This window comes from Hydra viridissima, unplaced genomic scaffold, assembly GCF_058129835.1.
Source record: "Hydra viridissima isolate aposymbiotic clone 2 unplaced genomic scaffold, HvirCarnegie_v1 scaffold_14, whole genome shotgun sequence".
NCBI lineage: Eukaryota > Metazoa > Cnidaria > Hydrozoa > Anthoathecata > Hydridae > Hydra > Hydra viridissima.
Genome location: NW_028324313.1, coordinates 8,171,931 through 8,198,898, shown reverse-complemented (window position 1 = coordinate 8,198,898; position 26,968 = coordinate 8,171,931). Strand labels below are relative to the sequence as shown.

Below are 26,968 nucleotides of genomic sequence, written 5' to 3'. Positions count from 1 at the left end.
CAAAATTTGACAATTTTTCCAAAAATTTAGTCTAAAGTCACAAAATTTTAACTTTAAATGAGTTTAAAAAAAAAATCATTGAATATTTTATCACTCATTTTTTGCAGTTATTATTTTTATGTGTCTCTAATCAAAATCTTAAACGATCTTATCCGCCTTTATCCGCTTTTTTCAGCTCCATAGAATTTTATAATATAGTAACACTCATCAATGCACAGTGGGAAAGTCGCATACAACTACGCGGACTAAAGTCAAAAGCTTGTTAAATCAGTGAGTTTTTGATATTTTTTGAAAGTATATATCGCGAGGTTAGAATTATTTTGTTCTATTTCCAATTTTAAAAGTTGGGAGAATATGAGTTATTATTTTTAGTTAGTAATAATAACTTTTATAATACGCATTATTTTATAAATTTTTTAAAAATAATTTGCTTAAACATAAATTATTTAAAGCATAAGTTGTTATTCCTTTAAAAATAAAAGCTAAAACTTTAAACAATTTTTACTTTAAGAAAAAATCAAAAACTTTCTCCCAACGTTTAAACTTGGAGATAGAACAAAATAATTCTAACCTCGCGATATGTTGACATTTTCCTCAGCAAAAAATAGGACTTTTTAACTCTTTTAGTTCCTCAGAAAGTTAACACCAAGTTTTGAAATTGCTCAGAAATCGGCCTTTAAAAACCCTAGAATCGATGACTCGAGAAGGGCTTGACCGATTTTGACAATCAACCCCTTTTTGGAAAAGTATTAACACGTACCTTTTGAAAATTAAATTGGAAAAATTTTATGAGATCCCCCAGAGGGAGCCACTTTTTTAAATTTTTGTCAAATTTGATCAATTTTGCTATCAAATTTTTGTCGATAAAAATTGTTTGGAAGACCCCAAGTGTCCCCTATATTCTGCCGAAAAATCTTTTTTGAGATAATTTTAATTCCAGATTTCAAAATTGATGTAAAGATACCCTACACACTTAAAAAGAAGTTTCTTTTTAAATTCTAACATTTTATTGGAAATATAGGGTTGTGGGTTATTTAAATAAATTTTCCATAGACCAGCTTCTAAAGTTTCCGCAATAGCTTGTCACACAAAAAACAAATACTCCCTACCTACTAGTCTTTACGCGCTTTTTGAATGGCCCCTAATATATGATACCCAATATGTAATGACCCCTGTAAATGACGGTAACTACGCATAATTTAAAAAAAAAAGCAATTACTGTTAAGAAAAGCATTATATTATAAAAAAATTATTGTAAAATAACGTAAAGTAATGGTAAGTTAACTATTACATAAATTGTTAGCTAAAATATTTTGTGTAATATATTTAAAAAATAATTATTTCCATTTAAATAAGGAAAATCTCCGTCATATATTGGATTACTCCCATTTTTATTAAATTTTGATAAAAAAAGGGTTAGGGTTTATTGATTTGACTATATTGTTAGCAATCATTTTCTTGACAGTCTTCCTTTTTTTTTGCTAAAATTTCGACATTTATTTGCATAATATTGACAAATTACGCTTTACAACTTTCGTCAATTAATTTTGCCAATCAAAAGATCGATAAAAAGGCTAAGTCCAATCAAAATTATTTCCTAAATTCTGGCGTAAAATCTCAAAACAAAAACACTAAAAACGCTAAATTTTATAAATGCTAATAGCTGAAAATAATTAGATATTTTTGTGTATTTATAGTAGCAGTAGTAACTATATATACTACTCTAATATAAAAAAGTATAAAAAATATCTCTTGTTTTGGGATTGTAATTTTAGTTACCCCTGTTGGAAATTTTTGAACTTTATATGTTAGAGATACCAGTTTTTCATATAAATAATGACATCATTAAGAAAAGACACCAGGTTAAATGAAGCAGAGCTTTTACAGAACAGCACGAATTGGAATCGAACACCTCTTTCTGAAAAAAGTAACACTCCTGCACGTGCTCTATTTAAAGGTGATAAAAGATTGTTAGAAAAAGGTTTTAGTGCAAGTACAGGAGATATAACAAAAAAAGACAAAAGTTCTACAAGAGTTGTCAAAAAAGATATTAAGTATGATATAATTCCCAAAGAGAAATATAAGGCATCTATCAAAGATTATGGTCGTACTACCACTTTAGTCACAGAAAATAATAAAGCAGTGCCAGGTTCTTTATCAGCAAATCAGTCAAAGTTAAGGGAATCATTTGTTACTGAAGTTCCTCAAAAGAATAAATATACATTAGATAATGAGCATAAAGATGATTCCTCAATATCAGTTGCTGTAAGATTGCGCCCATTTAGTTCCAGGTACATTAAGTTATGAGTTATGATCAACTCTTTACTTTGTTTTAAAGTTAAAAAAATTATTTGGATTCTGAAAAGGGTAAACAAATGTTAAGTTTAATTTAAAGCAAAACTGAATGAGAAAAAAAAACTTTTTCTTTATTTCTCTTATCAAGCTTTATTGGAACTCTCTTTAAGCTATCTATACTAAACCATTTTTATTTATTTTAGTGAAATTCTTTCTGGTCATAAAAATGCTGTGTCAATGAATGGGAACGTTACAACATTACATAGTGAAAATGGTTATGTTTATGACTTTAACTTTGATCATTCACTTTGGTCTTTTGATAGACTAAACCAATCTGCACCTTATGTAAGTCAAGAGGAGATATTTCAGCGAATTGCAAAACCATTACTTAATTGGTCATTAGATGGTTACAATACATGTCTTTTTGCATATGGGCAGGTTAGATTTTTTTATATACTCCTTTTGGCAGTTGCTATTTTATCTGAACCTGACTATTTAAGTAACTCAAGAAAATATAGTAAATATTCTTACATGAGTGATTGCATGTTTACTGCAATAGCAATTTTAGTTATAACAGTTAAATGACTTACTAATTATTTTATGTATAACATATCTAATCAAAATTGTAGAATGTAAATGCTTAATAACTATACATTTTAAAAGGCTTTGAAACTCTTTAGTATGACTGATCATAGTCTTTCTTTTGTTCCATCTTTTACTAAAGAAAGAAATTGATTAGATATGACAACTCTGCACCAGTCCCTGGTAGCAATTAGATTTTATCTTGGACTAAAATTCATTTGCTATGATATTAAAAAAAAGCTTACAAGCACTTTTAAAATAACTAAACCCTTAGAAAGACTGAATTTTTAAATATTTTATCCCTGAAACATCTCATAGCTTAAGCATATATATATCTATCATAAGAGTTTTAAAAAAAAGGTATAATATTGTTTTAATGCTTTAGATTCTTTACAGAATTAAAGCTTTTTGAGTTAGCATAAGCATGCTTTGAATACTTTAGTGCTTCATTCAAAATCTGTCTGTTGTTTCTGTTAAGCACTAAAAGAATTTATTTTAAGTTAAATTTTTTTCAGATTTAATTTCAATTTATTTTTTAATCTATTCCACCTATGCACAAAATTCTAAATAGAATCTGCTTGGTACTTACAGTCAACTTCTTATTTGCATTAGTTGCCAATAGTTATGAACTGTTTACAAATAAATCCAACTACATAGGTAATTGTAAACTACTAGTTAAAACTGATAACCTATATAAAGTATTTTACACAATACCCAAAAAAAAAAAAAAAAAAAAAAAAATTTTAATTGATTGTCTTATAGCAAATATAGCAAATTCTATTCTACCTGTATTACACATTTTACATAAAAGCAATTCACAAGTGAAAAATACTGCTAATAATAAATTGTATTACTTAAATTTTATCTAAGGTAGCAAAAAGCAATTTCTGGTCATGCTTCATACATGTTAAGATGTTTCATTACTGTATTTAGAATTCAAAGCTGATGAAAACTTTTGTTTATTTTAAACATGGGAGGGTTAATATAAAAGTTCAATAAAGAATGTCTTTTTTCCCATATAACCTTACCAAGGTTAAAAATTTTCAACTTGTTCGTCTTGAAAATTACAGCACAGATGGGTCAACACCTTTTCACAATGCTGGTATTATTCTTTAAGAATTTTACAGCAGACACAAAAATATGAACCACAGATCAAATATATGCAGACTTCCAAAAAAGAATCTTTCACTTTTCTAGTTGATTTTTTTATTATTTTAGAAGAAATAACTTTTCTATCAATTTGAATGAAACTCAATGAAAAAGGTTTATTGATTGGATTGGTCTTAAATTGGATTTTTTTTTAAAAAAAAACATGGTTTAAGAAATTTCTTAATTTATGTTTTTCCGCGAATTATGATTATGACTATCAAATGATTCAAGACATTTTGACACAATATTGCCTGTGACCTAAGTACTTTTAGAAATTAAATGTTCATTTGTATTCCGATAAATTACTCAGTGTTCAAAATTAAAAAGTTATATCCTTTTTTAAAAATTGAGCAGCTGTTTTTTTTGGTGGACAAAATTTCTCAAAACTTCAAGCTCTAATTTTGCACAATTTTTTTTTTATTCACCTACTTGTTCAAATGTGCAATATTCAAATATTTATATGCTTTTTAAGCTTTGAATTTTTTTTTTCTTCTTTTAGACTGGTTCTGGAAAATCTTATACGTAAGAATAAGTTATTTACAGTTTTTTGATAATTTTTTTAAAATAACCAAAGCAGTTTGTTTAAATATAAGTAAGCTAAGGTTTTTTATGTTCATAAATTTAAAATAATTAACAAATTTAGTTTATTGTCAATATTGCACTGGTCGCAGTGCTATAAGTAGAGAGGAATAAGTCTGTGATAAATGAAAAAAAAAAAAAAAAAATGAATTATTTCTTTTGATAAGCATAATTTTTTTTGTTCTCCAAAATATTATGTTCTAAAATAATTTCGGACATCAAGGTTGTTTAGATCAAACCTAAATCAAATACATTCTTTAACTTTCTTCATACTATTATGTATGTTTAACACTTGACTGTTTATGTAAAACATTATTCATAAAAGTTTGTTTCTTATTATTAAAGTTTGTTTCTTATTATTAAAGTTTGTTTCTTGTTATTATTTCCTGTTATACAAGATTTGTTCTAAATTAATTATTTTTTCTTTAAAATTAACTTTATTCAATAAATTAAATTCTATTTTTTCGCTTTTTCACTTGGAATCTTTTTAATGCTATTTTAGAGAATATAAAGTCTGGAGTGCAACAAGTTGACTTTACCATGAAACCAAATTATTCATTAGTTTTTAATCTTAATATTTACAGGATGATGGGTTATGAAGGAGATGAAGGAATCATACCACGCTTTTCTAATAGTTTGTTTCAATCAATATCAGCTGGGCAACAGCGCTGCTCAGAGGTGATAATTTTTTGGTTAAAAGAATAAGATGTATACTATATCAGGTGTATAAACCCATTAACGACACTTTTAAGAAAAAAATCACTGCTATTCTGGTTTTATCACTATGAATGTAAAATTTGTTCTGAGTACTCCTCAATCCTTGGCTTATCATGTTTAGCATTTTTAAAATGACCAACAAAATTATATTGTTCCCTGGTTGGTGCCACCAACCATAATTAGATTGTGTCCATCAAGTTTTTATATTACTAAAATATTTATGTAACATATTTCATTTCTAAATTTCAAAGATTTATTCATTTAAAATGATTTACAGGACCGCAGATTGATCTAGATCAGGGATGGCCAAAATCTGGCTTGCGAACCGCATGCAGCTCTTGGAATATCAATGCAGCTTGCAAGCCATGCAGCTTTTTTTTTTTCTATTGGTTTCATTGTTTGTTCATCAATTCATTGTTTGATACATTGAGAATATTTAGTAGCGAAACATTTTTTTCCTTTTTCATTGATTAATTTTTCAATCATTCTAAAATCAGTGTTGGAAATTGTAAATTATATTAAATGCTAAAAATCATAGACAGTTTAAAAGCTTTGTTAATGAATTGGATCTTGGTGACAAACCAAATGACCTATCTTTTTACTGTGCTGCACAGTGGCTTTTAAGTAGTGATGTTTTTTATAGGTTTGTAAAATTATTAGAACCAATTAAATCTTTTTTGATTGAAAAAAAAAGACTTTTGAAACTCTTGATGATATGAATTTTTTGCAAAATCTTTTGTTTTTGTCTGATATAATGCAATATTTACAAAGTATGAATTTGTCTCTTCAGGGTAAAGAAAAAAATATATCTGACCTTGCTCAGACTATTTTTAGTTTTCAAAAAAAAATTACCTTTTTTCAGAGAGATCTTACTTTAAAAATCCTTGAACATTTTCCTCAAATGAAGAAGATAATTATTTTTGATCCTTCAATTCAGTATGATGATCATAAGATTGATCATACAGGGAAAAATTACAGAATTTACTAGAAGACTTTCAAAACATGTTTAAAGATTGCCATGCACTTAAATCATCTTTAGGATTTATTGTAAATTCTTTTTTAATATTATTAGTGATGTTTGTCCAATTCCAACAAATATGGTTGAAGCATCTCAATTTGAAATGGAGCTATTAAGTCTCCAAGAAGATCAAAATCTTCTGATGCTGCATAAAATACTAACTTTATTGGAATTTTGGAAGATAGTGCCTGAAATTAAGTATCCTCAACTGAAAAAGGCTAGTATAAAATTTTTCAACATGTGAATTTTTATTTTCCACTATGAAATTTGTCAAATCAAAGTATCGTGCAAATCTAACCAGTGAGCATTTGTCAGAGTTACTTAGAACAGCAACTACAAACATGAAGCCAGGTTTTAAGAGACTTACCAGTAAAGTTTGGAATCTTAGTGGCTGATTGGAGCATTCATAATTGTTTTAATTTTGTTACTTTAAAAGCTTATGATGTGCATATATTTCTTTAAACAATTCTTTAACTGGTTTTCTAGTGTGACTAAAAGGGGATCAGATTTTTATTTAGTTTGATTGAAATGAATTTTTTGAAACACTCTAGGTAATTTGAAATTGTAAACAAGCTTACATTTAAAAAAAAGTTTTTTCCTTTGAAAAATTTTTTTTTTTTCAAATTTTTCATTAGACATTAAAACTAGTAGTAAGCATAAAACTTGTACACAAAAAGTTTTTTAGAAAAAGTTCTTCAGATATTTTAATTGTTTAAAGAAGTATATGCACATCATATGCTTTTAAAAAAGTTTATTTATTTTCATAAAAATTTTAATTTTATGAAGTATTTTAAAACACTTATTTTGCCACCAGTTGCTAAGTTTTTTGTCAGGCAAAATATCTTTAAAAAAAGATTGCATAAAAATTTTCTTAACAAAATATTTAATGCGGCTCTTCATCTCACGTAAGTGTTTGAATGCAGTTCTCGTGCCAAAAAGTCTGGCCATCCCAGATGGAAGTGAACATTAATTTACGCACTCCAGCAAGGGTATGATACAGGCAAACATATAGCTGAAATTTTTCTCTTCTGTACTTCCCCAGCTTGTTCACATCAATCGGATGTTTGCATAATACAGATTTTCCAAATCTAAGAAACACAAGAAATATGTGAGGCTCAGATTATAAACAGGTTAAGGATCATTTAAGAAGCATGGAGACTAAAATCTGATTCTTGATGTTAGATTCAAAATTATCATATCATTGGTCATTAAGTAAAGTTTTTGTCAAAACTAGTTTAGAAATCTCAATCTAACTTGTAATGCTTTATCTAGTAAATAAGCCATAAAATCAAAAAATATGTTTATTTTTTGTATTTATTAAGCTGAACATTTGGCAGTCTATAAATTTTTTACTAAAAAAATTTTTTACTAAAATTTTTTTACTTCCAACAGCCTCAAAGCTATTTTCAAAATTATTTTAGCACTCTATGAATTTGTATTTGTATTTCAAACACTTCATATATGTTAGATTAAGACATTTTTAAGATCAAACTAAATTGATTTTTCTGTGTTTGGCATATGGATTATTGTGCATTAGTTATATTTTATAATGTAAAGGTGTTTTTTTTTTCGTGAGTGTAAAGTTAGATTTACAGGCTACTTTAAAAGCATAAAAATATAAAATATATAGAATTACAGATAATAGTATGTTGATTTTTTTAAATTTCAGTTATAGTACATGGTTATTATACTGTTAACTGTTTTATTTATTGTTTTACTATGTTTTCTTTTTTTTTTTAAATAGAAAGTATACTCAGCTCAAATCAGTTTCTTTGAGATATACAATGAGAAAATATTTGACTTGCTATCAGTGAATGATATGGGGAAACAGCGTCTGTGTGTACGAGAGCATCCAGATTATGGGCCATATGTTCAAGGTTTGGCATTGTAAGTGTTTTTTTGTATGAGTCTAAAACAAAAATTTAAATCCTAAAATGTTTGGGGAATTAAAACAACAAGTTTAACAAACTTTTGCATCAGCACATTTAAATTGAGCTGATGTTTTGCTTTTTAGATTTTAGTTGCTTTTTAGATTTTAGTTGCTTTTTAGATATTAGTTGCTTTTTAAATGAAGCTAATTTTAGATTAGGTTTTCTTTGAATATCATAAAAGTTGTAGTTTGTATCAATAAAAATAAGGGAAATTGAATTTTAACTTCATTAAATAAAGAAAAATAAATAAAATTTTTTGTGTCTTAAAAGAAAGTATTATATTTAATAAAACCTGTAAATAAATGGATTTATGTGATGAAGTTTTAAAACGCTTTTTTAAAGTTTTTAAAAATGAGGAATTTTGCCCTCAACTTAATGAAAATGAAACTTAATGAAAAACCTCAACTTAATGAAAATAAAATTTGGCCCTCAACTTTGAATAGGCTTTGTGATTGTACCAAGCAATTTTCCAAAAAAAATAATTTTGCTGAAAGAATGGTGAATATAAACTGCAGAAGTTTTCAAAGCTCTTCATGCAGGAATGTTGGATTTTGACATTTTCATATGAAGAGCTTTGACAACTTTAGGCTAGAGATTTGTGGGACCACAGAGAGGAAGCGTGGAAGTGGCAGACCTATTTTAATTGTTAAACAGGATTTTGTCAACCAGATCAAGAGGAGGATCCAGACCATCCCAGCTAAGACAATTAAATACTTGGTCTTAGGTCTTGGGGTAAGTGATTTCTCTGTCAGAAAGACTGGGAAGGAAGCTGGGGCACTATTTAGCTAGGGAAAAAAAGATTAATACTCACTGAAAAACTAAAGCTCTTCAGATTTAAAAAATCCAATAAGATTAGATCTATCCTTAAGAAGAATACATTGATTATTTTCTTCTTAGATGAGAAGTATTTCACAGTTAATCTGGTCTGAAATTCCTGTCATGATTGATTTATCTCATCTTTGAAGTTCTCAGTTATCCCAGACAAGGTCAAGTTTGCACTCTCTCAAATCATGATTTTTTCAAAGTATCTCTCATAAATTTTGATTTTTGGATTAGTCATTTCTGATGATAAGAAAATGCCACCAGAATTTCTACCTTCTGGGCTGAAAATTTCAATATCTGGGCTAAAGTTCAAGCATAAGCTTGTAAGCAACTGAACCCTATCACTGACCAAGTCATCAGCTCAGTATCTCATGCCTGGACTGAGCTAACAGACAAATACATCAAGAAGACCTGCTCAAAGTTCTGATCTTGGATTGAAGCAGTGATTATAGCTTAAGGCAGTTACATTTGTGTAAACTAAACCTCACGGGTATATTTATTTGATGAAATAAAAGTTTTTTCCCTTATTTTTTGTCAACTTAGTATCTTAGGGTTCCAAGATTTTTTGCTCAGAAAAGTGCCAAATTTTGACATGCGTATAGCAATAAAGTACAAAAAAACTTTTCAAAATGCAAAATGTTAACTTGAAAATGTAACTTGAACATTTAATAGTATTTTTTCTTTTTTTAAATATTCTTTTTAAGTATTAAAACATTTATGGGAATTTACCTCATTTTTTTCAATGATCTGATTTCTGATCTCCCTAAAAAGTTTTAAGTCTAAAATCATTTTTAGATGATAGAATTTTTAGAGAATAGAAATTAAAAATGGTTTAAATTCTCTGTAATTTTCATGTTTTTGATTTTTTTTTATTAATAATAATTCAGTTATGAAAAAAAAATCAGAAATTTTTTTTTCAATTAACACTTGTAGACATAATGTTGGGTCACATAAAGATACAGTTGACTGGTTAGAGGTTGGAAACAAAAATCGAGCCACTGCTTCAACAGGAATGAATGATAAAAGCAGTCGTTCTCATTCTGTTTTTACAATTCTTTTATCACAAGTTAAAGTAGGGTTTTTCTTTCTATTAAAAAAATTTAGTAATCATTAAAGAATCTTTGTTATGATTATCATCCTTTTAATGTCATCTAAAATTTTCATAATTTTAATGTCTTGAAATATTGCAATATTCTGTTTTTTGAAAATTTACATTCTTATGGATCTGACTTTTACTTAACTCTTACTAGATTTATCAAGTGAAGCTTTATGCTCTTTTTTCCTCTAATTTTTTTATTAGTGGAACTTTGATAATTTGCTTTCTATATTGTTTTTAATTTATTTCTTTTACATGTATATATATGTATGTATGTATGTATGTATGTATGTATGTATGTATGTATGTATGTATGTATGTATGTATGTATGTATGTATGTATGTATGTATGTATGTATGTATGTATGTATGTATGTATGTATGTATTTATGTATGTATGTATGTATGTATGTATGTATGTATGTATGTATGTATGTATGTATGTATGTATGTATGTATGTATGCATGCATGCATGATAAAAAACATTTATACATTATTATGTATGTATAATATATAAATGTATAAATGTTTTTTATCTTTTTCTTTATTTATTTTTACATTTACATTTTTACAGGTTGAAAAATTTGAAGGTACAGAAACACAACTTCAAAGATCAAGTAAAATAAATCTAATTGACTTAGCTGGAAGTGAACGTGTAACAAAGGTTTTAGACAGTGATGCTGTTAAAAACAGTTTAGAGCTTGCTTCTGCCAGAATGAAGGTTGAGTTTAGATTGTATGTGTTATTAAGCATCACCATTTTGTTTTTTTGTTATTAACAAACAATAATACTATAAGCAAAACTTCTATATCAGTCTTTTAAGTAAATTGAAGTTAAAAAAGAACTCTTTATGCATTTAAAGCAGCAAAAGTTCTTTTTGTGAAAAGTTTATATTCATACATTTTTATTTCTGAAAAACTAAATGGATCGAATTAAATAACTATTCTCCATATTACTTTGAAGGGTTAAAACATGTAAAGTATAGAATAATATAAGGTGTATAAGGTATTGCAATTTTTTTCCTGGAATCTCATAACTTTGTTTGTCTAATATGTAAATTATTTGAAATTCAATTTCAAATCACTGATATAAAACTTTGCACATGATTTGTTATTATTCATTATTAACACAAAAACAAGATGCCATAACTGATTTTTTATATATATATATATATGTGTGTGTGTGTGTGTGTGTGTGTGTGTGTGTGTGTGTGTGTGTGTGTGTGTGTGTGTGTGTGTGTGTGTGTGTGTGTGTGTGTGTGTGTGTGTGTGTGTGTGTGTGTGTGTGTGAGTGTGTGTGTGTGTGTGTATGTATGTATGTATGTATGTATGTATGTATGTATGTTAATACTAAATATTTGTATCATTTATTAATACTAAACATCTATTCGAAAGAAACAATTATATCGTTTGATTTTATTTGGTTTTTTTACTATTAATATAGGATAATTCTAAGGGATTAAAAAAAAAAACTTCATCACATTTAGGAAGGCAGCTGTATAAACAAATCTTTGCACACCCTGGGGAAAGTAATATCACTTCTTTCTGAAATCAGTTCAAAAAAAAAAGCAACATTTATTCCCTATCGTGATTCTGTTCTTACATGGTAAATTATTTTCTTATTGAGTCTTAAATTTATATATTTTAAAAGCATTTATTTTTGTATGTTGCATTAAACTTTATGCTATATTTTTGAGGCTACTTAAAGAAAGTCTTGGAGGCAATGCAAAAACTACTATGCTGGCAACTATTGCACCATCTCAGGTTTATGCTTCAGAAACCTTAAGCACATTAAGATATCTTTTCATAATTTCTTTTCTGAGTTTAACATAAGAATTATAAAGATTATGGTTTGAAACATAAATTTTTATAATATAGCAAACAATTGCGTATAAAAAACATTTATGGCCAGTATAAAGTGTTATGATGAAGATGACAAACGCTGCCTTAAATAAAAGTATTGTGTTGTAAAACATTGTATTACAACCGTCAATTTTTAAATTACAATTACAGGCTTTAATAACCATTTATTGCTAAATTATTTTAATAATAGTTTGGAAATACTATCAAGTAGTGAGAAATATAATTTTAAAATAACATTTTGAAATAATATTTTGAAATAACCTTTTCAAATAGTATAATCTTTGAAGAGCAAAACAATTTAAAATATTTATTTCTTTAATTCTTTTAAACATATGCACACCAAGCTCGAAGTATTGTAAATAAAGCAAAAATAAATGAGGACCGAACATCTCAACTAATACGAGGTTTGCTGCAAAAAAAAGCAATGATTGAGTTTATTCCTGCTTTAAGAAGCAGCTGTAATTAATTTTCTGTTGATTTTTTTTAGAGATGTTAGCTGAAATAAAACATTTGAAGGCTTATCAAAGGAGATCAGGTTGTAACAGCCTAGAAAAAGAAGTTGCTGAGTTGCGTCAAAAACTTAAAGATGCTCAAGGAGAACTAGCTTTAACAACAAAGTAATTTAATCATTCAAATTCAAAACGTAAAAACACAAAATATTTAAGCTTTTTTTTTTTAAACTGCAGTTGACAAAGTATTTTTTAAGTTTTTTATTTGATTTATAGGAATTTGTATTTGATTTAAGGAATGGTTATGACTTTTATTTTTGTCATTTTATTTTCTATCAATTATACTATTTGTACATAATTTATGACATTTGCTTTGTTTTTTGATACTGCCTTAGAAATTGGCAAGAAGATATTGCTAAATCCAATGTCTTACAAAAGACTGCTGCAAGAAATTTACGAGTAAGTATTTGTTCTAAAAAAGTTACAAAATATTCTTGTTTTTATAAGCACTTGCTTATTAAAATTAAAATTTAATGAAAATTCTTTTCTTCTATTTCTATCATGGATTTCTTTTTGTTTGTTTTCTAAAGCAATCAGGTGTTGCTTTTGGTAAAGTTGAAAATCAAAGACCTAGTCTAGTTAATTTGAATGAAGATCCACAACTGGCTGAAATTCTTCTATATTTGTTAAATGATGGTATGTCTACATTACTGACATCGTTTTTACTCATGTTAGTGACATACTGACTATAAGGACATTTGGGTTTTGAGTATTATTGTTAGTGAGAGGTCTTTAAGGAAAAAATATTTTTTACTTTTAGGAGAAACTTTAGTTGGCGGAAGTAAATCAATGGAAGAAGGAAACATTATACTGAATGGAAATTTAGTTGCTGATGTTCACTGGTAAATGATATTCAATTCTTAGCTAACACAATTCTAACAGTGTTTGGTTTTTTACTTTCACAAAAAAAAAAAAGGTGTGAAATTTCTTAACACTTTAAGTCTTTTTAAACACCTAAAGTATTAGGAAATGTCCTAACAGGTTCAACATTTTGTTGATTAAAAAAAATTATTCAAGTAAAACTCACTGAGTCAAGAAACACACAGCTTGCTTAATCTGACAAAAAAAGTAAATTTTACAAGTGTCTTTTGTAACATTTTATTATTTGTTCACAGCAATGGCAAGTCTTTCATATTTTAAAATTAGATTTAGTTACAATCTTAGTCACTAAATAAAGTATAGAAAGAAACTATTGGGTATTCAGATATTAACAACAGAACGATTGCAATGGTTCATTCAGCAGTATCTCATTTAGAAGACTGGAACCTTAAGACTTTTGATAGCATTGATGCCAAAAATCTAAGAATATCTGATGGTCAAAATCAATGAATTTTTATAACCTGAAAAGCAACTAGGAGATAATTACTATAGATTTCTTGAAGTCTATAGTAATTATCTCCTATTTGCTTTTCAGGTTCTAAAACTCCAGAAAGCAATTTAGCAATTAACAATTCCAAACATGTTTTGTTCTCAGCAACACATTTTTCTGATAATATTTGTTGTTTATACCATCTGCTACAAATTTAACATAATATATCAGCATAATTGTTATAATATATAACAGTGACTCCAATTTGCTAGTATCTGAGGGAAACTTTATATTGATTATCTTTTCTTCATTTTAATGTATTTTTTTATAATGATAAAATGTTAATAATATTTTATTAATGTAAAATAAAAATATTTTATAATGGTATGAAATAATTTATAAGAATAAATCACAATAAAAACATGAGACGGAAAGTAAAACTATTTGAAAATAGGACTTGATCTTTGAAATGAAATTTTTTCTATTTTAAACATTTTGCTTTTAATCAGATTTGTAAAAAAATTGTAATTTTAGTTATTTTTTGATTTAAATATTATTCGTAACTTTTTAACTCTTATTTTAGTTTTGAATTGTTAAAGAAAAAATGTTGTAAAAACAATTTTTTGATTTAGTGCACTTAATTATGCTGATGGTGTTGTTACTTTTGTACCATTTGGTGAGTACTATTTCTTTGTAAAAAGTAGTTTATACAATACTTCATGTTTGGATGTTTTTTTGTTAGAGATAAAATTGTTTTACTGCATGTGGCATGCTTATTTACCCATTGATAAGTTAACAAATTTTAAATGAAATTAAAGATTGCACATTAAAATGGACACAAATTTATTTAGCAATAATGCTATCAGGTATACAATGTTAACAGTAGTATCAAGTAATAGTAGTATCTCTCTTGAGCTTCAATTGCCTCCAGGCAAAGCCTAAATTTCTTGCTGATGTGCTCTATGTTGTCAGCAGATAATTGCCAAGACTTCTTGATGGAGCCCAATTTATGCAATCCAGAGGAGAAAGACAACCACATATTTTTAGGGCAGAGTTTAGTGTTGTCTCTGAGCCAGTCTTGACCAAGTTTGCTATGCAGCAGGATGTCCCATCCTGCATTAAGACAAAGTTTTCATAATCACTAAAGTTAGCTTGTTTCCAGGGAATAAACATGAGATTGATAAGTATCTTTCTCTAAGTATTTTTAGACAGCCATCCTGAAGCCTGATAGTAGAAGTATAGGGTACATTTTGAGGTTGTTCAAAGCAACAAAGCCAAAGACCATAAAGCAGCTAGTTTATTTGTCTGACTGATTGTTTTAATGTCACAATGTACTTCCTCAACTCTTAAGGTAGAAATGTACCTGTTTGTTCTGCTGTTGTTGACTGGGTCAACAGTGTAATACTTCTCATTTAAGATAATGACTGGAGTTTTTTCTTCAGTTTCTAAAGAGTCTTCTTACATTTTTGAACTGTCTGTTCCTTTAGACAAACATAAAGAAAAAAAACTTTTTTCCAGCCTAATATTTTTGCTCCGACAGGATCTTTTATAATCTTTCGGACAGTCTTCTATGACTCATTCATGACCCTGGCCATTTCCCTCATGATCTTGAGTGGATTCCTCTTGATGTGGGTTTTAACCTTGACCATGAAAGCCTTTGTAATAACTAGAAATTTGACATTGTCTTCTTTTAACATAAAATTTCTGAATAAATTAAATGTCTTTAAAATGTCACCATACCCACATGAAGAACTTTCATTTCTTGCTTATAATTTTCCTTTTGCATTTTTAAATAGTAATTTTCAAGGGAAAAAAAAATGTTTGCATGTTGTAGAGATCAGTTGGAGTAACCACAAAAAAATAAAATAATTTTGGAAATTAAGGTATCTATCACTTAACCTAGTTATATAAACTATGACCAGTAACTTAGCATCCTGCATGAAATAAATGAATAAAAATTTAATGAAGATTGAAACTTTTTTTTATAGATGATTGTGCATCATATGTTAATGGAGAGCAAGTAACTGACGAAGTCATTTTGCATCACGTAGGTTTTTTTCATTCTTCTTTCGCTTCATTGTGAAATAAATAATTATTTTAGTTGTTTTACTAAAAGTTAGCAACCTTTAAAAAATCCCATTAGCAGTTGATCCATTTGTTATAAAAAGATCAAGAGAATCTTTCATTATCAAATTTTACTAAAAGCTGTAAAAAGAACAACCAGCATTTTTTAAATGTTACATGCTTATCACACAATGTATTGCATGCTTATCGCATAACAAATAAGATCCTTATCTCTTAAAATATTGCATGCTTAAGATGCAACATTCTATTTTCTTATCATGCATATTTCATGCTTATCTTACATCATACTGCATGCTTATCACAGATTGAATACTTATCAAACAACATTTTGAAGTTATACTTTTTGTAACTCGCATTGATTTTTAGTGATTAGCTTGGTTTGGTATTTAAGCAGAAATATGCACTAACCTAAAACTTATTATCTCAAACGATTTATGTTATCAAGTCATTTATAATAAAATATCACTAAAATCTCAATATATTTCACTATTTATTTGGAACAATTATAAAGTTGTTAATGTTATCATTATGCAGATTTTCTTATTGATCAATTGTGCATTAGTTGCATAACTGTGCATCACATGCATAAAATATAAAAACTATTGATTGATGTTTTAACTTAAATCATTTTTAGGGTGACAGAATTGTGATTGGCGGTGATCACTTCTTTAGGTTGGTTCTTTTTAAATTGTTGTGAAATAATTGGTTTTGTAAATAACTCCATTGTGTAATAATTCAGTGCATTTCAGAATAATTTACATTATCAAACATCAGCAAACTTAGAGCCAATTTACATCATTTTTAAATATGAGAAAGTGTAAAACAGACTTTATCTTTCCTCAGGTTTAATCATCCTAAAGAAGCAAAAAGCATGCAACGCTCAGTTTCTGATGGAGTTTTGAAAGATTTCAATTTTGCAAAGACTGAGCTTCAAGAGAAGCAAAATCAAAGGTTATCAATAAAAAATGTGATTAAGTGTCATCATTACTAATAATTTCAATTTTTGAAACAAAATTTTATTGTGTTTTGGAATAAAAAAAGATTAATATTATTTCTTTTGTGTTTTGGAATAAAAAAAGATTAATATTTTTTGATGTTTTTAAACTCTTTATTATTCAGGCTTGAAGATGAAATTGAACAGGCTAGACTTGATGCAGAAGAACTTGCTATGAACAAAATAAGGGAAGCACAGGTATCATATTTCCTTTATTGTGAACTTCCTTATTTAAGTCTAAATTTAATTTGACTATTTATTTTGAGAATACTTTTATGTCATGATATGTGTGGGTTTAGATTAAAGCTGAGGAAAGCATCTTGCTACAAAAACGTCATTTTGAAGAACAGCTCCTTATGCTACAAAAAAGATTGGTGGGCATTGCATTTTTTTGTAACTTTTATATTTAACAACCTCATCTTCTTGAATAAATTTGCAATTGAATCAAGCTAAATTCTTTGTCGAGGTTATCAGCATACTTTTGAACTTTTCCATTATGCAGTAAAAAATTTTTTAATTTAGCATCTCATATTTAGGTGGTTTAATCTCTTACTAATAGCATAACAAATAGTTGGTGAAATTTTCAAGAATTGTATTGAAGCTTGATAATGTTAAATAAGAACAGCATTAATGTGTTTTTAGTAACATAATTAAAGTTGCAATTTAAACAAAAAAAAAAAGCTTTAAATGCTTAATATTTTGATATATGAAATCAAAATTAAATTGAAACTTGCGTAAAAAAAATAATTGAAGTTACTGCTGTTAAATAAGATCATTTAGTTTAGCTTAATTGACCTTTGCTCAGACACCAATCAAAAGTATCAAAGTCATTCTTTTTTTCTTTAGGATGCCAGCAATGAAGAAAAACATCAAGCAGTCCAAGAAGAACAAAATTCAAAAGAAATTATTACCCAGCTAAAGTCACAACAAAAGGTTTTTAAGAGATTTCATCATTTTCCTTGTTGAACCCTTTTTGTTAACGTTTTTCAACTATTAAAATGTTAAAAATCTCTAAAGAGATTACTCCTATACCCTATTTCTGTAATGTCATATATAATCTTTTTATATAATGGTTTAAAAACTGTGTTTTCATGTTAGCACGCATTAGAAAAGTAATAAATCAACAAATAATAAATAACTTTTTTATATTGCTTAATTCTAAATTGACACCATCTACTAGCTAAGTTTTTTTGAGAAAGTTTGATAATTTTAGAAGGGTTTTGGAGATTTTAAAAAAGGTTTTAATTACTCTGAATATCAGTTAAAAAAATAATGTATAATACATATAAGGTTACAGGAGAGTGGGAAAATACATATATTTATAGGAAACCTTAAAAGCTCTTCAATACCCAATATTTTCACAACAATTAAATAATCCTTAAATGCATATATGTAAATATATTTTTATGCAAGCTAAAAAACTCTTAAGAAAAAAGTTGTATAATTTGTCTTCTTATGACATGTTTACAAAAACTCAATATTTCTTGAGACTTTCAATAGAATGTTTTAAGAAGTTTAGGAAATACTATTGTAAAATTTTACTACTGTATATAAAAAAGAAATTTACACTTTACCTTTTATTTGTTATGTTTTTTAATGTATTTTATGTTACAAATTTAAATCTTATTGTGTTTTACATATGTGCTAAATGTAATCTTATCGAATCATTAAACATTTTATATGTTTTAAATATATACAATTTTATATATATTTTTAAATACATAACATGTTTGTTTAAATGTATAACATTAAATATATTTCTATACATTTCTACTGATTTTGCATAAGTCACTCTACCATTTTAAAATATCTTTTTTTATGTTAATATACTTTATTAATTCTTTTTGTTTACAAAGCTTAAAAATCACAATTTTATTTTGATTATGTATGAAAAATGATTTGCAAATACAAGCTCTTTGAAAACACTTTCCACGACAGTTCTTTGCATTTAAGGCTGTGTGGAACAAATTTCCTCCTGTTTGCTTTAAGTTGTTGGGTAGTTTGAGGCTTATATATGTACATTCTTTCTTTAAGAATACCCAAAGAAAAAAGTCTGGTGCTGTTAAATCAGGTGATTGCAGAGGCCTTAGAAAATCAGAATTTTGAGAAATTATTTGATCTTAAAACATCTTTCTGCTACCACATGATACATTTGGTATCTCTGGCTGAACAAAGTTTACCAGCATTTCTCTATATTTGTCACCAGTTACAGTAACTACATTTATATCAGGATTCTCAAAATAGTGAGACCCAATAATCTTTTCTGAGGTTACTCTACGCTACACTGTAACCTTATGTGGATGCAATTGACTTGCATGATTGTTATGTGGATTTTTCAGTACCCTGTATTAAAATAATTGAGTGTTTATTTTCAACATAAAATTCAATTATTTTCAACATTTCTTTGTAAATTAATTAATGGTTAAATTGCCAAAGATTTTACTATGTAATCCTGAAAAGAAAAAAATAATAATAGAAATACGATATTGTATTTTAAAATGGTAAAGTGACTTAGGTACACCCCTGTATTTACATCATGTTAATTTAAACTTTATTTGTTTTTTTCTTATGTATATACATTTTAAAAAATTACATAAAAATACATAAAAGTGAATATTACATTTAACATATATAAAATAAATGTAATATATGTGTATGTATGTATGTATGTATGTATGTATGTATGTATGTATGTATGTATGTATGTATGTATGTATGTATGTATGTATGTATGTATGTATGTATGTATGTATGTATGTATGTATGTATCTACGTATGTATGTATGTATGTATGTATGTATGTATGTATGTATGTATGTATGTATGTATGTATGTATGTATGTTTGTATGTATGTATGTATGTATGTATGTATGTTTGTATGTATGTATGTATGTATGTATGTATGTATGTATGTATGTATGTATATAGTAATATAATATATTTAAAAAATGTATTTAACTTCAATATAGCTGATATAAATAGAATTCAATAGAAAATTTTTTATATTTTTCTAAAAGCATTTAGAAGAGCAAATTGCTTCCAATAGAGAGCGTTTACAGATAGAAGCGGATCGAGCAAGACAGGTTAGGTTTTAAATAAATTTTTAATTTGTTTTATAATTTTTTTTTTTAAGTGTTCTTGAGTTACGTGAAAGGTGTAGTGGTTTTTCACAGTTTTATTTTGAAGTGTGCTTGAGCTAAAAGAAAAATATATTCTTTTTTATTTTTTAGGTGTTTGAAGAAACAAAATCTAACCAAAAAAAAATCATTGAAGAGCTAGAATTGCAAAGAAAAAAAATTGAAGATGACATAAACAAGCTGAAATCATCTAAAGTGTGTTCTGTATTTCTTTTTTGTTTTGTCTTGTTATTTGCTTTTTTTTTTTTTGTTGTTTTTTTTTTTTTGTTTAAAAAAAAAAATTGTGTGTTAATTTTAATAAAAATTGTTTCTGTAATATCTCTTGATGAATTTAGGAAAAAGTAAAAGTTCGTTCATCAATTTTAGTTCCTGTTAATGAGAAAGGTATAAAAAAGTTTTTTAAAACCAATTTTTTTATTTTTAAAACCCATTTATTATTTAAACCCATTTATTATTGTTAGAGTTTATTATTATTATTGAAACCCATTATTACTAAAGCTCAAAAATTATTAAAAATATACATAGCTCTAAAGCATATCACTAAAGATAAAGTTTAAGATAATTTTTCAATGCAGTAGCTTCTTGAAATGAAAATGTATCCCTTTATTGTGAATCATTTAAATTGAAAGTTTTTGTATATAGAAAAATATGTTTGTAAATAATGAGGAAAATTTGAGTTTTGTAACATAGAGATATTTGTTATATCTGCTGTAAACTATATTGAAATTCAACTGTGTAAAGAAGTTTGATAAAGAATTTCTTTTGTTTGTTGGTTTGTCTAATATTTTGGTTTTTATTCAGGAGACTTTGACTTGTTAAAAATTTCTATGCTGATAAGAGAAGCTAATGAGATTAGTAAGCGATTAAAGCAACATTTTGTAAGTGGCATTTAACATCAAATTCCTCTTTAGTTAACAATAATCTACTGAAGATATTTTTATCAAGATTTATGTTCTTTACTTAGATTTTTTCTCGTGACGACTTTTGTTTGGATGGAGAGGTAATTTTTTTTATAGAGCAACATTTTGAAGTTTCAAAAAATAAATAAACTTTTAACCATATTTTTAAAGCAGACAGCAGACTGCAATTTTCTCAAAAGAAACTTACACCCTTAAATTACACCTTAGAGAAGTGCTTAAATGAAAAAAAGTTGAAATGTCTTGCTATAAAAACAAAATTTGCACAGGAACAATCCTCCTTCTTTTTAAGATGGTGCACTTACTTTCAGGTTCAGCTTCAAATACGTGTTAAAGATACCCAAAAGTGCCAAACAGCTTTGATGACACTAGAAGATTTTAATGAAGAGCTTATTTTAATGAGAGAACAGGTTAGTTTGTACAAATTTTTTTTTTTTTTTGTATGTTAATGTAACTTTTGGATTCAGAGGAATTTCTACCTGTGAAATTGAAAGTTAGTATAATAAAGAGGTGAAGTTGTCTTTTTTTACTGAATTCTTATTTTAATAAATTCAAACCATTTAAATTTACTAAGCAAAAACTAAAAAGTAAATTTGGGTTTTGTGTGAAAAAAATTTTTAAATTTCTTTAAAGAACTTTGACCAAACTCTACAATTTGAAAAGTAATATCAAATGCATCAGTGGCTAATTTTTTTCAGTATTTCAATATTGCTTATTTATTTGTTAATTTAATTATTTTGTAATTTGTTTTTCACTAATGCATTTATAGGATTATAATTTTTATACTTGTTATTGTATTAGTAGCATTTCGTTAATTGATTTAGCCTCAGACTGTGGAAGTGGGTAGAGAACTTTATATATATCTCATAACTAATCTATGGATTAGAGATTGTGAAACAATATACATGTGTGATTTCAAGGGGTTTACAACCATTTTTTAAAACCTTTTACAAGCCTTTTACAGCCATTATTACAATTGTATGATAAGATCATTAGGAAATTCATAGTCAATTTTTAAATGATTTTTCGGTTTTTTTAAATGTGTCATATTTACATTAGTAGCTTTTGTAATTGTAAAATTGAAAAATTATTATTTATAACCCTCTTTATGTAAAGAATATTTTAAATTCATTTATATATTATCAGTTTCATTTACATTTGTGTAAAATAATTTGTTTTCTATGATTTTCTTTAGGGTTGTTTTACTGAAGGTGTTTCAAATCTTTACAAAAGGAATTTAATTTGGGAGAGAGATGCCCCTCTTGTAAAAAAGTATGTGTTTTTTAAAGGTTTTTATTTGTTATTGGAAAAGATTTTGGTGAAAGGAACAACATTAAATTTTTAGATCATCAAGGCTGTCAGTTTCAAATGATGTTTCTGATAATCTTATCGAATCATTAAACAAATCTATGGAAATGGTATTTTTTGTTTAGTTCAAAGTTGTAATGAATAATAATCCTTCAGTATATTTTTTGTTTTATAATCAATGTTATGAAATAATGTTAAATATTAAATTTAAAGTTAAAAAAGCTTCTTTTGCAGGTTTTAAAATCTGATTGCTCTTAAGATCATACGAAAGTTCAATTTCTGTTCATATCCAGGACTTAAATCTAAACTTCAAATTTTTAGTTTCTCACTTTTTTTTTTTTAAGTCAGCCAAAAGATATGACGAATTGTTTTCATTTCAAACAAATAAAACCCTCAGTGGTGAGTTTTTAATTTTTTTTACTTTTATATGCTTCAGTTTTATTTTTTTATTCAAAAATGTCTACAAGTGATTTTTAAACTCATCCTTTATAATAAAATCATAGCATTGAGTAGACAAAAAAACTAGGATAATGATTATACTTGAAAAATTTTAAGTTAAAGCTTTGTTAAATGTTCTTGCTAGGAGGTAATCTGCAAGATACAACAGATAATGAGATATGTAAGATGAACACATCGCATACTTATTTGGAGTCAAGTCGATTATCTTCAGTTCATGTACATCATTATGCTACAAAGTCAGAAGGTTTAGCTTTAAATTTTTTATGCTTGTTAACAAAATTAGAGAATCACCCCTAAAGTATTAAAAACAAAAAGTCAGTCACCTGTGCATTGACATTGAATAGTAATGGAATTCTGAGTTAAAATTTGTTGAGTTAAAAGTTAAAATTGTTTCAATAAAAAGCAAGAAAGCTTATTTTTAGAGACAATCTGTGATAACACACTGAGAGCAAGCTTTATTGATTCAATGCTGGATGAATGTGAGGACAAAAATGGTATATGTTGTATATATTATATGTTGTGTTGTATATGCTATATGTTGTGTATGATATATGTTGTATATGTTAAGGATTTTATAATTCTTTAATCAATATTGCTGTTTAGTTGATAAGCATAACTGTTCTATAGTTGATGTTAACATGCATGAATAAAATATTTATAAGTTAGTTAAAATAGAATAAAAAACTGTAAAAATTTATCTTGTAATGATTGTCCTCAAAAATTAATAATCTTTAAGTGTGAATTTAAAATATCAAAGAATTTTCATTAGGCTTTGAAAAAAAGATACATAAAATAATGACTACAAAATCTTTTAAATTTTCTAAACTGACTTTCTTTCTATGCTAGTATAAAAACTGATTTAAATATCTTTTGTGTTTGTTGTGGATTGTTTTTTTTTTTTTTTTGTTTTTGTTTTTGATACTTTATTATCATATTTAATTTGAATTATAGAAGTTTCAATCATGTCAAGCCTTATTCAACGCATCTTTCAAATATATGTTGATTACAATACTCAAGCTATTGATAACGCTAGTTTAGTGAACATGGCATGTAGTATCAAAAGTTTGAAAATATCAGCATCTATGTTATGTTCAGTACACGAGGCTGTTGGACTTGATGAGTTGAAGAAAATGTGTCGTTTATTCAGAAAACTGGTAACAGATGCAGCAGCATGTTTTAAATCTCAGGTATTATATTCTAATATTTTGTATATATTTAATAAAAACTAATAGCAATATATATATATATGTATATATATAAATATATATATATATATATATATATATATATATATATATATATATATATATATATATATATATATATGTATATGTATATGTATATATATATGTATATGTATACATATATATATATATATATATATATTTATTTATTTATTTATTTTTTGTATTTATTGAATAAATTTGTATTACATCAGGGTCCCTTTTAACATTTATTTTTTACCCCTTTTAAAAAGTTACTTTACATATTTATGTTTTTAAAGCTATTTCTTTTAAATATTTTTTTAAATCCAATAAGTGTAATCAATATTTATTTGAAATTCATAAACTACAAATTTCTCATTTTTATCTTCCAGGCCTCAGAAATAACATTTGGGACAAACCAACGTAAAAAACAGAATTTTAATAAGATTATTATGCAGCTAGTTGAAGTATTAGGCGCTTTGTCATTAGGAGCTGTTGATCACGTGTCCGAAGAAGATAATCATTCTTACTTTTCAGATGTAAGGCTTTAAAGAATATCTTTTTGTATGTAGTTCAGTTTAGTTCTGTAGCTTAATTTCGAAAATTGTATTTTTAGGAATCCTCGAAAAATCTAAGTAAACATTTTCTTGAACACCAAAATAAATTTCTTGTATCCATGTTCAACGAAGCAGAAAGTACAGTTCAAAACGGCATCAAAGATATACGATATTTACAAATAAATGCGTCACACGAGGTGTGCTTGTTATTAATAATCAGACAATGTGATGCTTTTTAGTTTTAAAAACTTTTGAAGCATTTTCTCGTCCTCTTTTTCTTTTTACAGATGTCTGATGATCTTGTTGATGATGTGATGAATATTCTTACTTCTTGCACTACTCTATTGAATCGAGGCAAGGATTTCATGGTAAGTTAAACACATAGTTTATAAAATTAAATTCTTTAAGCAACCAATTTTGCTTTTTAAACTTTCACTGTTGCAACATTTGTTACTTGATTTTAGATGGTTTACGCAGATGTTTGTGTTTTGAACAGCGCCTTATATTACGCAAAAGAGTGTTTTATTCTTCGAAAGATACTTGCATCTCTTGTGGATTTAAACGAAAATATACAAAATATAGTCCAGCATTCAGCAAGCATAGCTAAAAATGTTGACAATTTAGAAGAATTTATCGAGTTGCCTATTGAGTTAGCTGACACTACCAAGTGCCTTTGTAGAGCGGCCGAGCAAATGACTACCTTTGCGTCCTTGACGAAACATCTTGACGAAGAGATTATCGTACTTTTGCAAGATTGTTTTGATAAGTTCGAGTTTGCAAGTAAAGCTGTGCGAGTCGGTGCTACAATACTTGTTCAAGAAATAGAGAAAGATATGAATGTTAGCGAAGAACAGTCAGTGGTTTCGTTTGTGCAATCAGATGTTGAATTTAAAAGGAATCAATCTTTGTGTCCTTTAAACAGATCGCGTCCCGACCTGAGTGAAATGGAAATTAAGCTGCAAAGTAAATTGAGATGGGATAGGAGATCTTCTGTTAGTCGTGACATGTTTATTAGTAGATATATGGACTCCAATGACGATTCTGAATTAAGTCAAAGATAACGTGTTGGTTTTTTTTTCATGTGTATTTTTAGTTGTTAACTTATTATTAACTTTTTTTTTTTTTATAAAAATTTTTCAAGGTGTTTAAAACGTTACTTTTCTAATGAAAACAGAAATGATAGGATACAACAGCATATTAAATTTGTTCATATTTTGTTACTATATTTGTAATTTTTCTATAGGGTTTTAACAAAATTTAATTATCTTCGTAATGTCATTGTTATTAAGGTTATGATTTAAAACCCCCATGCAATTATAAAAACAATTTAGAAGCAACTTAGTTGCTCTACAAAACCTCTAAAAAATACAAAAATTAGAGCTTTAAAATAGTAAAGAATGGACGTTGAGTTTTAGTTTCCATTCGCATTCTTAGGTGAATCTCATCTTCCCAATAAATGTTAACCAGAAGGTAGTGAAGCATTGAATCATCGCAATTTTAAAAACTTTTCTATAACTTTGTTGGGGTTTATAGGATACCAAAAACAGTTTAATTGGAAAGTATTAGCATCACTTGAAAGTATTAGCGCGCCTGAAAGTAATTCTGATTCAACTTGAATTCTTTTATCTAGTGTTAAAAATTGTTTTTCTTAAGATATTGGTAGTGAGAGGTGATTGACAAAATTCGCAAATAACAACTTCTGTTTTAATTTTTGGAGTATTCTTTTAAATGAGATTTTCCTAAACTCAAGTTGATCTCTTTTTTTATTTTTTTAGTTTTTAAACCATGCTTTAAAATTAGCAATAGAGAAATACCGAGTAGATTTTAAATTTCCGAGAATTGCGTCAGGAATTCTCTGAAAACATTTAAAAACGACAGGAGGGATCTTACGTCATCCAGAACCCGGAAAGTCAAAAAAATCTACTGAACGCAAGAACGGTCCTATATTTTCATGGAACTTTTATCGTGAATTTATCAAAACCTTCTATGAAAGCTGCGAACGTTTATAAAACGTTTTATAAAAAAAACATCGGTGTTTATGCAGCCGTAAATTAAATTATTATAAAGAAACTCTCCGACCAACCATATTTTTTGTTTAAATTAACTGAAAATTTTAGAAGTTTTAATCGACCTGATCTAATGAAGAATTCTAACATATATTGATGTGACTTAAAAGATAGCTATGACAAACACCTTTAGAGCTACATAAAGACCACATTCAACGAGGCTTATTCATAATGACTTTATATCCATAAAGATTTCTCTACTTGTTTTTCCAGCATTGATTTCTCTACTTGTTTTTCCAGCATTTTTTTTTGACAATAAGGTTGTCACATGCCATATTTATCATACAAATATACTAGTTTTATAAAATACTTATTTGGTAAATACATTATTTCTGTAATATATTAGTTATGTGAATATCTTAGTTATAT

At 26.9% G+C, this 26,968-nt stretch overlaps 1 protein-coding gene across 1 annotated transcript; it reads left to right on the top strand.

The window, feature by feature from the left end:
* The first annotated feature begins 1,576 nt into the window (after nt 1–1,576).
* Nucleotides 1,577–25,803, top strand: LOC145181470 (kinesin-like protein KIF14). Its single transcript, XM_090071607.1, has 37 exons — nt 1,577–2,291; nt 2,499–2,733; nt 4,526–4,548; nt 5,190–5,283; nt 8,085–8,227; nt 10,027–10,165; nt 10,765–10,911; nt 11,677–11,795; nt 11,887–11,985; nt 12,383–12,456; nt 12,540–12,669; nt 12,897–12,960; nt 13,092–13,197; nt 13,322–13,403; nt 14,503–14,546; nt 15,859–15,917; nt 16,590–16,627; nt 16,799–16,906; nt 17,075–17,147; nt 17,249–17,323; nt 17,796–17,882; nt 19,968–20,033; nt 20,181–20,282; nt 20,423–20,471; nt 20,889–20,965; nt 21,052–21,087; nt 21,316–21,414; nt 22,200–22,276; nt 22,350–22,422; nt 22,657–22,711; nt 22,896–23,015; nt 23,194–23,265; nt 23,723–23,958; nt 24,369–24,515; nt 24,593–24,730; nt 24,821–24,901; nt 24,998–25,803. Exons 1-37 carry the CDS (start codon nt 1,837–1,839, stop codon nt 25,592–25,594), a joined length of 4,419 nt encoding a protein of 1,472 aa, XP_089927733.1. The 5' UTR covers nt 1,577–1,836; the 3' UTR covers nt 25,595–25,803.
* The last annotated feature ends 1,165 nt before the right edge of the window (nt 25,804–26,968 follow it).